This window comes from Heterodontus francisci, chromosome 3 (genome assembly GCF_036365525.1).
Source record: "Heterodontus francisci isolate sHetFra1 chromosome 3, sHetFra1.hap1, whole genome shotgun sequence".
Taxonomy (NCBI): Eukaryota; Metazoa; Chordata; class Chondrichthyes; order Heterodontiformes; family Heterodontidae; genus Heterodontus; species Heterodontus francisci.
The window spans coordinates 32,548,830-32,564,170 of record NC_090373.1 but is presented as its reverse complement, the minus strand read 5'-3'; the positions used below and the strand labels follow the sequence as shown (position 1 = coordinate 32,564,170).

Genomic DNA, 15,341 nt, shown 5'->3' with positions numbered 1-15,341 from the left:
TCCCATGGTTTCAGTCACCACTCCTAATCTTTGGGCCATCCTGAGGTCATGAAGGGTGCTGTGTAAATGCAGGTCTTTCTTTTCACTTTGCTGATTAATTGGGCTAATTGGATAACTCTTTCAAAGAGTTGGCACGGGCATGATGGGCTGAATATCCTCCTATATGTGCTGAATCATTCTAAGATTCCCCGAGCTCCTGCTCAGTCTCAGTGCTGTCCTCTTCCCACAAAGCCTTCTCTCACCTCCACTAACTCTTCTCTTAGCTCCTTCTCAGTGTCAGTCTCATCCTTCCACACCTGCAGTCACCCCCCTAAGTCTTCTCCTCACCCCTGCTCAGTCACCTGCTTTGCCCCAGTTGTGAAGCGCCAAAGGGCGTTTTGCGACAAAGGTAAGTGCAAGTTATTGTTGAATCAAGTAACTTCTAATTGAATCAGGGAGGAAATGATTTGTGCAATTACGAAAGAAATGGTGGATGAGTTAAGACTTGTAAAATGACGGAGAACGGCACAGTCATGATTGTCTGAAATTCTTCAGCAGGAGATAATTGAGAGCTTATGAGAGGTCTGTGAGACTGACAGAAAAAAAAACTGAACCAGAATAATTAACCAAATATATTTTCTGGCCCACTTCAGTACTGGTATATTTACTTATTTATTAATCAGATGTGCTGATTAAGACACCTTTTCTTATTTTTGTTACCCAGTACATTCCTAGTAAGACACAGATCAGATACAACTTCCTCCTGTGTTGCTCGTACTAGATACCGCATCCTCAACCTTAGCCAAGAACAACCTACTGTCTCGTGTAACATTTCCAGTTCCCTCGCATCTATCTTTGTGGTTTCTCATTTGAAGAATGCCAATTACACATGAATTCCTGTGGGTGTTTTTTGGTTACAGATGCAACCTACCCGAACTTATTCCTATTGGAATTATTAACATACAAGGGTCAAAAAAAATAAAAGAGACAAACACACACAGATGTGACAAGAGATAGAAAGTCACATAAGATACAAAGACAGAGGGGGTTAAAGTGGTTTATGCTGATAGCGAATTTATATTGTGCCTGAATGACAAAGGAAATCAGGCATAGTGTAAAACAGGTAGCTAATTTGCAATCAGCCCATTCCATGTAACCTGCATGGACCAATTTCATCCACAGAGAACCCAAATTTCCTTAGGGCTAGTGGTGAGCTTGCATGACCACTGCAGTGGTACTTGTGCCCACCAGTGACATGTGCTGCTGTCCCTGCCTTACTTCTTTGAGCACAGAGGAGGTAGGGCTAGCCAGTCCAGGCAGCCACACAAGATTTGCAGCTCACAGCAAATTCTTCTGAGGACACAGCTATCATGAGACAACAGTCACCTCAGTACTAAGGGGCTCTTGGTCCAAGCATAGATGAACTAGTGGCATAAATAGAGATAAATGATTTAGATCTAATCGCAGTTACAGGGACATGGTAACACAACATTTCGAAAAGACAGACAGAATGGAAGAGGAGGAGGTTTACCCTGATAGTAAAGGATGACATAAGGACAATAGTGAAAAAGGATCTTGGCTCAGTGTAGGTGAAGATTAGGAATAGTAAATTGCAGCAGCTTATTCGGGAGCAGAGAGTGCGAGCGAGTGAGCAGCTGGGAAGGTCAGTTTCAGCTTAAACTTAATTCCCTTTTGTTTTCGGCGGACCAAGGGGCTGCTGGGTAAGTAAAACCCTATATATTTGGGCCGTTTAAAATAACTTACCTTTCATTGCAGCAGCTTATTCGGGAGCAGAGAGTGTGAGCGAGTGAGCAGCTGGGAAGGTCAGTTTCAGCTTAAACTTAATTCCCTTTTGTTTTCGGCGGACCAAGGGGCTGCTGGGTAAGTAAAACCCTATATATTTGGGCCTTTTCTGAACCCGAGAAACTACACGGGTAGTGTCTCCCACCCGCCCTCCTCCTCTAACCAAAAAAAAAAGGACTCGGTGGTGTGTAGATAAGGTAAGGCTTTTTCTACTTTTTTTTAATCGTGTGATTGGTAAAAACTTTTCGTTCCTTTTTCATTTTTTCTAAGTTTCAGACTAAGTTAAGTTTAAGATTAAAAATGGCAGGAGATCTCAGACCCGTGTTATGCTCCTCTTGCTCAATGTCGGAGCTCAGGGACACGGCTGATGTCCCTGACTCCTTCACGTGCAGGAAGTGTGTCCAGCTGCAGCTCTTGTTAGACCGCATGACGGTTCTGGAGCTGCGGATGGACTCACTTTGGAGCATCCGCGATGCTGAGGGAGTCGTGGATAGCACGTTTAGCGAATTGGTCACACCGCAGATTAGGATTGCTGAGGGAGAAAGGGAATGGGTGACCAAAAGGAAGAGAAAGAGCAGGAAGGCAGCGCAGGTGTCCCCTGCGGTCATCTCCCTCCACAACAGGTATACCGTTTTGGATACTGTTGAGGGAGATGGCTCACCAGGGGAAGGCAGCAGTAGCCAGGTTCATGGCACCGTGGCTGACTCTGCTGTTCAGAAGGGCGGCAAAAAGAGTGGAAGGGCTATAGTCATAGGGGATTCGATTGTAAGGGGAGTAGATAGGCGGTTCTGTGGTCGAAAACGAGACTCCCGAATGGTATGTTGCCTCCCAGGTGCACGGGTCAGGGATGTCTCAGATCGGCTGCAGAACATTCTGAAGGGGGAGGGTGAACAGCCAGTTGTTGTTGTGCACATAGTCACCAATGATATAGGTAAAAAATGGGATGAGGTCCTACAAGCAGAATTTAGGGAGTTAGGAGCTAAGTTAAAAGGTAGGACCTCAGAGGTAGTAATCTCAGGATTGCTACCAGTGCCACGTGATAGTCAGAGTAGAAATGAAAGAATAGTCAGGATGAATGCGTGGCCTGAGAGATGGTGCAGGAGGGAGGGGTTCAGATTTTTGGGACATTGGGACCGGTTCTGGGGGAGGTGGGACTATTACAAATTGGACGGTCTACACCTGGGCCGGACTGGAACCAATGTCCTTGGGGGTGCTTTTGCTAACGCTGTTGGGGAGGGTTTAAACTAATGTGGCAGGGGGTTGGGAACCAAATGAGGAGGTCAGTGGACAGTAAGGAGGTAGTAACTAAAGCCTGTAAGGAACTAGATAATGAAGTCAGCGTGACTAAGGGAAAGAGTAGGCAGGGAGCAGATGATGAAAGCAAAGGGACTGGTGGTCTGAGGTGCATTTGTTTTAATGCACGAAGTGTAGTAGGTAAGGCAGATGAACTTAGGGCTTGGATTAGTACCTGGGAGTATGATGTTATTGCTATTACTGAGACTTGGTTAAGGGAAGGGCATGATTGGCAACTAAATATCCCAGGATATCGATGCTTCAGGCAGGATAGAGAGGGAGGTAAAAGGGGTGGAGGAGTTGCATTACTGGTCAAAGAGGATATCACAGCTGTGCTGAAGGAAGGCACTATGGAGGACTCGAGCTGTGAGGCAATATGGGCAGAACTCAGAAATAGGAAGGGTGCGGTAACAATGTTGGGGCTGTACGACAGGCCTCCCAACAGCGAGCGTGAGATAGAGGTACAAATATGTAAACATATTATGGAAAGATTGGTGGTGGTGATAGGAGATTTTAATTTTCCCAACATTGACTGGGATTCACTTAGTGTTAGAGGTCTAGATGGAGCAGAATTTGTAAGGAGCATCCAGGAGGGTTTTCTAGAGCAGTATGTAAATAGTCCAACTCGGGAAGGGGCCATACTGGACCTGGTGTTGGGGAATGAGCTCGGCCAGGTGGTTGAAGTTTCAGTAGGGGACTACTTTGGGAATAGTGACCACAATTCCGTAAGTTTTAGAATACTCATGGACAAAGACGAGAGTGGTCCTAAAGGAAGAGTGCTAAATTGGGGGAAGGCCAACTATACCAAAATTCGGCAGGAGCTGGGGAATGTAGATTGGGAGCAGCTGTTTGAAGGTAAATCCACATTTGATATGTGGGAGGCTTTTAAAGAGAGGTTGATTAGCGTGCAGGAGAGACATGTTCCTGTGAAAATGAGGGATAGAAATGGCAAGATTAGGGAACCATGGATGACAGGTGAAATTGTGAGACTAGCTAAGAGGAAAAAGGAAGCATACATAAGGTTTAGGCGGCTGAAGAAAGACGAAGCTTTGGAAGAATATCGGGAATGTAGGCGCAATCTGAAACGAGGAATTAAGAGGGCTAAAAGGGGTCATGAAATATCTTTAGCAAACAGGGTTAAGGAAAATCCCAAAGCCTTTTATTCATATATAAGGAGCAAGAGGGTAACTAGAGAAAGGATTGGCCCACTCAAGGACAAAGGAGGAAAGTTATGCGTGGAGTCAGAGAAAATGGGTGAGATTCTAAACGAGTACTTTGCATCGGTATTCACCGAGGAGAGGGACATGACGGATGTTGAGGTTAGGGACAGATGTTTGATTACTCTAGGTCAAGTCGGCATAAGGAGGGAGGAAGTGTTGGATATTCTAAAAGGCATTAAGGTGGACAGGTCCCCAGGTCCGGATGGGATCTATCCCAGGTTACTGAGGGAAGCGAGAGAGGAAATAGCTGGGGCCTGAACAGATATCTTTGCAGCATCCTTAAACACGGGTGAGGTCCCGGAGGACTGGAGAATTGCTAATGTTGTCCCCTTGTTTAAGAAGGGTAGCAGGGATAATCCAGGTAATTATAGACCGGTGAGCCTGACATCAGTGGTAGGGAAGCTGCTGGAGAAGATACTGAGGGATAGGATCTATTCCCATTTGGAAGAAAATGGGCTTATCAGTGATAGGCAACATGGTTTTGTGCAGGGAAAGTCATGTTTTACCAACTTAATAGAATTCTTTGAGGAAGTGACAAAGTTGATTGATGAGGGAAGGGCTGTAGATGTCATATACATGGACTTCAGTAAGGCGTTTGATAAGGTTCCCCATGGTAGGTTGATGGAGAAAGTGAAGTCGCATGGGATCCAGGGTGTACTGGCTAGATGGATAAAGAACTGGCTGGGCAACAGGAGACAGAGAGTAGCAGTGGAAGGGAGTTTCTCAAAATGGAGACATGTGACCAGTGGTGTTCCACAGGGATCCGTGCTGGGACCACTGTTGTTTGTGATATACATAAATGATTTGGAGGAAAGTATAGGTGGTCTGATTAGCAAGTTTGCAGACGACACTAAGATTGGTGGAGTAGCAGATAGTGAAGGGGACTGTCAGAGAATACAGCAGAATATAGATAGATTGGAGAGTTGGGCAGAGAAATGGCAGGTGGAGTTCAATCAGGGTAAATGCGAGGTGCTGCATTTTGGAAGATCCAATTCAAGAGTGAACTATACAGTAAATGGAAAAGTCCTGGGGAAAATTGATGTGGAGAGAGATTTGGGTGTTCAGGTCCATTGTTCCCTGAAGGTGGCAACGCAGGTAAATAGAGTGGTCAAGAAGGCATACGGCATGCTTTCCTTCATCGGACGGGGTATTGAGTACAAGAGTTGGCAGGTCATGTTACAGTTGTATAGGACTTTGGTTCGGCCACATTTGGAATACTGCGTGCAGTTCTGGTCGCCACATTACCAAAAGGATGTGGATGCTTTGGAGAGGGTGCAGAGGAGGTTCACCAGGATGTTGCCTGGTATGGAGGGCGCTAGCTATGAAGAGAGGTTGAGTAGATTAGGATTATTTTCATTAGAAAGGCGGAGGTTGAGGGGGGACCTGATTGAGGTGTACAAAATCATGAGAGGTATAGACAGGGTGGATAGCAAGAAGCTTTTTCCCAGAGTGGGGGATTCAAATACTAGGGGTCACGAGTTCAAAGTGAGAGGGGAAAAGTTTAGGGGGGATATGCGTGGAAAGTTCTTTACGCAGAGGGTGATGGGTGCCTGGAACGCGTTGCCAGCGGAGGTGGTAGATGCGAACACGATAGCATCTTTTAAGATGTATCTAGACAGATACATGAATGGGCAGGAAGCAAAGAGATAAAGACCCTTAGAAAATAGGCGACATGTTTAGGTAGAGGATCTGGATCGGCGCAGGCTTGGAGGGCCGAAGGGCCTGTTCCTGTGCTGTAATTTTCTTTGTTCTTTGTTCTAAAGGTCAGAAACACTGGTGTGAGTAGTTTATGGGCCCCTAACAGTATTTATACTGTTGGGCAGAGCAATAAGCAAGAAATAATTGGAGCTTGCAACAAAGGCAATTTAATAATTGTGGGGACTTTCAGCTTCATACAGATTGAACCAATCAAATTGGCGAAGGTGGCGTGGAGGACGAGTTTGTAGAATGCTTTCGTGACAGTTTCCTGGAAGAATATGTTGTGGAACCAATTCGGGAGAAAGCTATTTAAGATCTGGTATTTTGCAATGAGGCAGGGTTCATTAGTAATCTCACCGTAAAAGATCCCCTGGGAAAAAGTGACCATAATGCCTTATTAACATAGAAACATAGAAAATAGGAGCAGGGGTAGGCCATTTGGCCCTTCGAGCCTGCTCCGCCATACATTATGATCATGGCTCATCATCCAACTCAGTAGCCTGTTCCCGCTTTCCCCCCATATCCTTTGATCCCTTTAAACCCAAGAGCTATATCTAACTCCTTCTTGAAAACATACAATGTTTTGGCCTCAACTGCTTTCTGTGGTAGCGAATTCCACATGTACACCACTCTCTGGGTGAAGAAATTTCTCCTCATCTCAGTCCTGAATGGTTTACCCCATATCCTTAGACTATGACTCCTGGTTCTGAACTCCCCCACCATTGGGAACATCCTTCCTGCACCTAACCTGTCAAGTCCTGTTAGAATTTTATAGGTTTCTATGAGATCCCACCTCAATCTTCTGAACTCCAGCGAATATAATCCTAACCGACTCAATCTCTCCTCATATGTCAGTCCCGCCATCCCAGGAATCAGTCTGGTAAACCTTCGCTGCACTCCCTCTATAGCAAGAACATCCTTCTTCAGATAAGGAGACCTAAACTGCACACAATATTCCAGGTGTGGCCTCACCAAGGCCCTGCATAATTGCAGCAAGACATCCCCGTTCCTGTACTCAAATCCTCTTGCTATGAGGCCAACATACCATTTGCCTTTTTTACCACCTGTTGGATCTGCATGCTTACCTTTAGCGACTTGTGTACGAGAACACCCAGGTCTCGTTGCATATTCTCCTCTCTCAGTTTATGGCCGTTCAGATAATAATCTGCCTTCCTGTTTTTGCTACCAAAGTGGATAACCTCACATTTATCCACATTATACTGCATCTGCCATGCATTTGCCCACTCACTCAACTTGTCCAAATCACCATGAAGCCTCTCTGTATCCTCCTCACAACTCACCCATCTGCAAATTTGGAGATATTACATTTAGTTCCCTCATCTAAATCATTAATATATATTGTGAATAGCTGGGGTCCTAGCATCGATCCCTGCGGTACCCCACTAGTCACTGCTGCCATTTGGAAAAAGACCCATTTATCCCTACTCTTTGTTTCCTGTCTGCCAACCAAGTTTCTATCCATCGCAATACACTACCACCAATCCCATGCGTTTTAATTTTACACGCTAATCTCTTGTGTGGGACATTGTCGAAAGTCTTCTGTAAGTCCAAATAAACCACATCCACTGGCTCCCCCTCATCAACTCTATTAGTTACATCCTCGAAGAATTCTAGTAGATTTGTCAAGCATGATTTCCCTTTCATAAATCCATGCTGACTCTGTCTGATTCTACCACTGTTCTCCAAGTGCTCTGCTATAGAATCTTTGATAATGGACTCTAGAATTTTCCCCACAACTGACATCAGGCTGACTGGTCTATAATTCCCTGCTTTCTCTTTGCCTCCCTTTTTAAATAGTGGGGTTACATTAGCTACCCTCCAACCTGTAGGAACTGTTCCAGAGTTCATAGGATCTTGGAAGATGACCACCAATGCATCCACTATATCTAGGGCCACTTCCTTAAGTACTCTGGGATACAAACCATCAGGCCCTGGGGATTTATCGGCCTTCAATCCCATCAATTTCCCCAACACCATTTCTCTACTAATACTGATTTCCTTCTCTCTCTCACTAAACCCTGTGTTCCCCAACATTTCTGGTATGATATTTGTGTCCTCCTTTGTGAAGACAGAACCAAAGTATGCATTTAGTTGGTCAGACATTTCTTTGTTCCCCATAATAAATTTCCCAGTTTCTGACTGTAAGGGACCTACATTTGTCTTCACTAATCTTTTTCTCTTCACATACCTATAGAAACTTTTACAGTCAGTTTTTATGTTCCCCGCAAGCTTGTTCTCGTACTCTATTTTCCCCTTCTTAATCAATCCCTTGGTCCTCCTTTGCTGAATTCTAAACTGCTCCCAATCCTCAGGTCTGTTGTTTTTTCTGGCGAATTTATATGCCTCTTCCTTGGATCTAATGCTATCTCTAATTTCCCTTGTAAGCCATGGTTTGGCTACCTTTTCCGTTTTACTTTTGTGCTAGACAGGAATAAACAATTGTTGCAGTTCATCCATGCGCTCTTTGAATGTTTGCCATTGCCTTTCCACCATCATCCCTTTAAGTAACGTTTCCCAATCCATCATAGCCAACTCGCGCCTCATACCTTCGTAGTTTCCTTTACTAAGATTCAGGACCCTAGTCTCTGAATCTATAATGTCACTCTCCATCTTGATGAAGAATTCTATCATATTATGGTCGCCCCCAAGGGGTCTCACAACTAGATTGTCAATTATTCCTCTCTCGTTACACCACAATACCCAGTCTCGGATGGCCTGTTCTCCAGTTGGTTCCTCAACGTATTGGTCCAGAAAACCATCCCGTATACACTCCATGAATTCCTCCTCTATGGTATTGTGACTAATTTGATTTGCCCAATCTATATGCAGATTAAAGTCATCCATAATTACAGATGTTCCTTTATCGCATGCGTCTCTAATTTCCTGTTTAATGCCATTCCCAACATCACCACTACAGTTTGGGGGCTTTATATACAACCCCCACTAACGTTTTTGGCCCCTTAGTGTTTCTCAGCTCTACCCATACAGATTCCACATTGTCAGAGCTAATGTCTTTCCTCACCATTGCATTAATTTCCTCTTTAACCAGCAATGCAACTCCACCACCTTTTGCTTTTTGTCTGTCCTTCCTAAATTCTGAATACCCCTGGATGTTCAATTCCCATCCCTGGTCACCTTGCAACCATGTCTCCGTAATCCCGACTATATCATATCCATTTTATATTAAGTTTGAAAGTGACACACTGTTTAAGTTTAAGATTCTTCTTTGGGACTACAAAGTTAATCACATAGGGACGAGGGGAGAGCTGGCTACGATTGACTGGGTAAATAGACTAAAAGGTATGGCGATAAATAAACAGTGGGAAACATTTAAAGAAACCATTCAAAATGTTCAACAAAAATACATTCCACTAAAAACCAAACTCAGTTAGAAAGATCTATCCCTGGCTTACTAGGGATGTTAAGGATAGTATTAGATTAAAAGAAGAGGCTTATAATGTTGCAAAGAATAGTAGTAAGCCTGAGGATTGGGGGTGTTTTAGAAACCGCAAAGGGCAACCAAATAGTTGATATAAAGGAAAAAAACAAAGAGAGTAAACTAGCCAGGAATATAAAACCAGATTGTAAGAACTTTTACAAGTATATAAAAAGGAGGCTAAGAGTAGCTGAAATAAACATTGGTCCCTTAGAGGCAGAGACAGGAGAAATTATCATGGGGAATGAGGAAATGGCAGAGACACTGGATAAGTGTTTTGTTTCTGTCTTCACAGCAGAAGACACAAATTACATACCAGAAATAAAGGGTAACCCGAAGGCTAATAAGAGTGAGTAAATTAAGGTAATTAATATTGGCAGAGAACAAGTATTGAGAAACTTAAATGAGCAAAATCCAACAAATCCCCAGGACCTGATGGCCTATAATCCTAGGGTTCTAAAAGAGTTAACTGTAGAGAGAGTGGATGCACTAGTTATGATTTTCCAAAATTCCCTAAACATGGGGGCATAGTCCCAGGAGATAGGGCTAGTCATTTAGGACTGAGATGAGGAGAAATTTCTTCACTCAAAGGGTTGCGAATCGATGGAATTGTCTGCCTCAGAGGGTTGTGGATGTCCCATCATTGAATACATTTAAACCTGAGAAAGATAGACTTTTTGGTCACTCGGAATCAAGGGATTTGGGAAGCGGGCAGGAAAATTGAGTTGAGGCAGAAGATAAACTATGATCGTATTGAATGGCGGAGCATGCTCAAGGGTCCTTATGGTCTACTCCTGCTCCTATTTCTTATAATCACGTTCTTGGAACCAACCACCTCTCGTGAAATAAGCACAAGTCGAGGCCATTGCTAAGAGTGTCTCGGCACTCAGGGGAAGCACAGTGAGTAGCAGCAGGGCCTTATATGACACAAGTACAATAATCATAATAAAATAGATGATAATGTTTACAATGTTTCATTCATTCAATGCGCACATTGGGTTTAATGAGGTTTGGTTGGGGCAAAGTGTTCAGGATTGCTTAGTGAGACTCAATGTCATACTCATGGGAAATGCAGTGATGAAATTACAGAACCAAACTGAAGAGTCATTAAAAAAAATGATTTTTCTTTTAAAAAGTGAACAAAATGGCCACCGAAGGTCGGACTGACTTGCTATATATATTCAAACGCTCTCACTGCATGGTAAGGACAAAAGGATACATTTTAAGATAAAAGGAGTCAATTATACCCATCCTGAAACCATCAAGCAACATTCCTGAGTTGAATGGGTTCTTCTGAAACAAAGAAGGACTGCAGTAGCCACATCCTGGGCCATTGTGTGGTCAAAACAGGGAGGGGGTCATGCGTCTCCTAACAGAGGCTAATGTGAGAGATTTTCTACCTTAAAAGGTAGCTCTCTGGAGAGCGAGAGAGAGAGAGAGAGAAAGAGAGAGAGAGATCACAGAAAGGGAATCCAGACAAGGGCTGTGCAAAGTAGCCCAGCAAAAACCAAAGATGGTGCCCTGCTGCGAATTCTACACATCTACGTGGTGCAGCAGAGAACTGAAAATGACTACTGCCTACAGTCTGAAGTCTAAACACCAGAAAACTACAAACACTCAGGCCTGCAACTTTAAAAAGAAACTGTCCGCCAAGGAGATTCAACAGGTTTGCCATGGACCCAAGCACCTCCCTTACTTGAAACCACTTACCCTTTCCCTCTCTATCTATCTATTCTTGTGTGTGTGTGTGTGTGTGTGTGTGTGTGTGTGTGTGTGTGTGTGTGTGTGTGTGAGAGTGAATGCATGTGTGGATGCGGTTACAACCATTTTGGGAATGAATATTGTTCTATAAATAGTTAATCTTCTGTTTTAAACCTACAGTAAAACCTGTCACTGTCTGTTTATTTGACAAATAAAACACAAGGGGTTAAAACCCTAGTAACAAAAACACTTGTGATGGTCAGTTGGGAGGTGAACAGTGGGAACAAGTCACACCATCACCCACCTGGCCGTAACACCCAACAACAGATTTCACATAAAGGAATTGGGGAAACTGTGAAGACTTGGGAACTGTTGTGATGGATGTGTCATCAGGGGCAGGATGGCCACTACTGGAGGCCAAGAATACATGACACCAGACCTGGCACAGGTGGAGGTGAGGGGGCAAGACGTTACTGCACATGGAGATGACATCATCACACACGAAGATGACATCATCAAGGGCCTCCCATCCACAAGGCTGCAACTAAAAAAATGCATCAGAACCACCTATGTTTGTGAGTACAATAGATTAATTTCAAGTGAAAAACGTTGATGAGAACAGCAAACTGAATTGCAGTGTATTCCTGGCTGGTCATTGTCTTTTAGACACCTGTATTTTACAAAATTACTTTAGGTGCATGTCTCTTTAAATGATTCTGCATCCTAACCCTAGTATACATGACATAAAGACCTCCGGTGTGGTCAGCGGTCAGACTGACTAAAAACCGGACTGCTCGGTATAAAACCAGATGAATAATCACCCTAATCAGGGGACTGCTGTTAATCCTTTGAGAATGCCTTACTAATCATCTGTGTGTGAATTTACCTGGCAGCTGGAACTGTAGCTTCCTGAGTCAGGATGCATGAGTCAGAAGTGAAGGAGCAAGGAGGGAGAGTGAGTCTTCTAAAATACAGAGTTATCAGGTCCGTGAATATTTGGAGGCTGAATGAGCAGTGTGGCGGGTGAGCCGTGGGAACTTGGGGTAAGTGTTGAGCAATATGATTGAGGAGACTGTGGGCATGCTTCGGATTGGGTTTTGCAGAGATGGGGAAATATTACATTGTTGCTCACAACTAGGACCTAGATGCATAGGTAGTACAGCTGTGTTTAACAAGAAAGACTATATTTTTAACTTTTAATAGGGTAAGGGTAATGAGAATCAATGCCTTTTTGTTCACTTGAGAAGCTTTCAAAATTTAATTCATTAGAAAAAAAAAAGAATTGAAATTGGGTTGAGGAAAGACACTTTCACTGTTTTAGATTAGATTAGAGATACAGCACTGAAACAGGCCCTTCAGCCCACCGAGTCTGTGCCGAACATCAACCACCCATTTATACTACTCCTACACTAATCCCATATTCCTACCAAACATCCCCACCTGTCCCTATATTTCCCTACCACCTACCTATACTAGTGACAATTTATAATGGCCAATTTACCTATCAACCTGCAAGTCTTTTGGCTTGTGGGAGGAAACCGGAGCACCCGGAGAAAACCCACGCAGACACAGGGAGAACTTGCAAACTCCACACAGGCAGTACCCGGAATCGAACCCAGGTCCCTGGAGCTGTGAGGCTGCGGTGCTAACCACTGCGCCACTGTGCCGCCCTGTGTTTGTCTGTCTTTATGTCCCTCTTTCTATTTCTGGCTGGTTGGCACCTATCTCTGACTTAACCTGTCTCTCTAAGTCAAAAATGAAACAACTGATAACCCCAAAATTTATTTCTGCATCTTGTCTCTTTTTTTTAAACTCAGAAAGAAACTTGTGTCCTTTTACACCATGGGGAAATATACACTCACGGGTATGAGTTAGCTTCCCATTCACCTTCACAGAATCAGCATATGCTCTTCTCCCTGAAGCTAACAGCACGACAGCTCTGAATTAAAATATAAACTTCAAGCCCAAAAGTTTGAAAAAGGTAAAGACATTCATGTAAAAACTGGGAGGAGCCATTCAAGCAAGCCGGAGACAATTTGGTAGGTAAGCATGATCATACTATTGTTTGCTTTCTGCTTTCTAAGAAAATTGTATACAACTGAATTCAATTAATAAATCAGAATTGACAAATTTCCATTTAGCATATTTTTCATATCAGGCAACTGCTATCCTTACCTTTGGTGGCGCTGAAACATGATACATGTATGACACCCGAAGTGTGACGTACATGCAGAAGTACCATTTTTGTAATATTACCAGTCAATTCCCACATGGCATTGCACACAGTTAGTTGGAGAATGCGGGTTCTCTGGAGTCTTCAAGTTGCTGTATCACTCTCGGGGGTAGACCTTGACTTTGTGTGATAGTGGAAAATGGATGATAACAAGGCAAAACCCATTTTACATGTCTCGCCATTTTTATTTCCACTAACACCTTCTGAAACTTGCACTATTCTTCATGTATGGGCCTTCAGAGTAAGTGCTAACTATGAGCAGCTCAAGGATGAGTCTAATTAAATCCACTGGCCGACAGCCACACATGCACACTATTAGCAGGAATGGCAGGATACTGGTCAGAACTGTAAACCATGGCTGATTTATTCCTTTCTAAACCAAGACTCTGATGGCCAACCTCCCTTTCCTTTCTGAAGTCCTTAATTCTATTGTCACCGCCCTAATTCATGCCCATTTTTTCAGGAATTCCATGTTTCAATCCCTCCAATCAGGTTGCCACCTGCCACAGTATGGAAAGTCTCGTATCAAAGTCACAAATGACATCCTATGTGACAGTGAAGGAGGCAAACTATCTCTCCTTGGCCGTCTCAACCTAAGTGCAGCCTTTGACACAGTTAATCACACGATCCAAAGCTTCTCCATCATTGTCCAGCTCGGTGGGACTGCTCTTGTGGGACCTGGTTTGATTCTTATTTATTTAATCATAGCCAGAGAATTATCAACAATGACTTCTCTTCCTGCTCACACACAGTTACTTCTGGTGCCTCAAGGATCTATCCATGGCCCCTTCCTATTTCCCATCTACATGCTGCCCCTCGGTAACAGCATAGGAAAGCATGTCAGTTTCCACATATATGCTGATGTCACCCAGTTTTACCTCACCATCACCTCTCGACTCCTCCGTTGTCTCTGAACTGTCAGACTGTTTGTCTGATATCCAGTACTGGATTAGCAGAAATCCCCTCCAATTAAATGTTGGGAAGACTGAAGCCATTGTCTTCGATCCTCACGACAAACTCTGTTCCCATGGCACCGACTCCATCCCTCTCCCTGGCAACTATCTGAGGCTGAACCACTGTTCACAATATCGTTGTCATATCCGCCCCGAGATTGGCTTTCAACCACCTATCTATGCCATCAATAAGACTGCCTTTTCTACCTCCGTAACATTGCCCAGTTCCCTGCCGTCTGAGCTCTTCTGCTGCTGAAAGCCCCATCAATGCCTTCTTTATGCTCTCCAGGCTTGAATATTCTAACACACTCCTGGCCAGCCTCTTACCCAAAATTCTGCTGCCTGTGTCCTAATTCGCACCAAATCCCGTTTACCTGTCACATCTGTGCTCGCTGACCTACACCGGTTAAGCACTGCCTTGATTTTAAAATTCTCATTCTTGTTTTCAAATCCTTTGTAGCCTGGCCCCATCCTATCTCTTGTAATCTCCTCCGGCCCTACAACCCTCTGTGATATCTGCGATCCTCTAATTCCAGCGTCTTGAACATCCCCAACTTTAATCATCCAACATTGTTGGCCATATCTTTAGCTGCCTAGGCCCTAAGCTCTAGAATACTCTTCATAAACCTCTCTACCTCACTTTCCTCCTTTAAAACAGTCCTTAACACCTATCTCTTTGACTAAGCTTTTGGTCATATGCCTGAATATCTCCTTATGTGGCTCGCTGTCATATTTTGTTTTATAATGGGTTAGATTTTATCCAGCCCTTGGAGATAGGTTGGGAGGAGGGGGCAGACACACAAGATGGCATGGGGTAGCATCGGGCAACATGCCCGATGTTGTCCTGCCCCTATGTAATTTTGTCCACAGCGGGCAACATGGCAGAGTGAAAGTCTATTGGGAGGCCAATTAACCCACGGAGGGCCCCCCTGGCGGCAATTTCTTCCCCCACGGCAAGACCCTGCCCTCACTAACCACCATTCCCCCACCGACGCCAGGGGTTG

General features: G+C 44.1%; 1 protein-coding gene across 4 annotated transcripts in view; it reads right to left on the bottom strand.

The window, feature by feature from the left end:
* Positions 1–15,341, bottom strand: part of fbxo16 (F-box protein 16) — a 61,538-nt gene that overhangs the window by 32,994 nt on the left and 13,203 nt on the right. Inside the window, exon 1 of one of the 4 annotated variants that reach the window (XM_068017263.1) lies at positions 13,327–13,368. The exons of the other annotated variants lie outside the window; for them this stretch is intronic. Coding sequence (XP_067873364.1) covers positions 13,327–13,353 — 27 coding nt within the window. The 5' untranslated portion in view covers positions 13,354–13,368. Of the gene's footprint in view, positions 1–13,326; positions 13,369–15,341 lie in introns of those variants that run through there. 4 annotated transcript variants of the gene reach the window in all.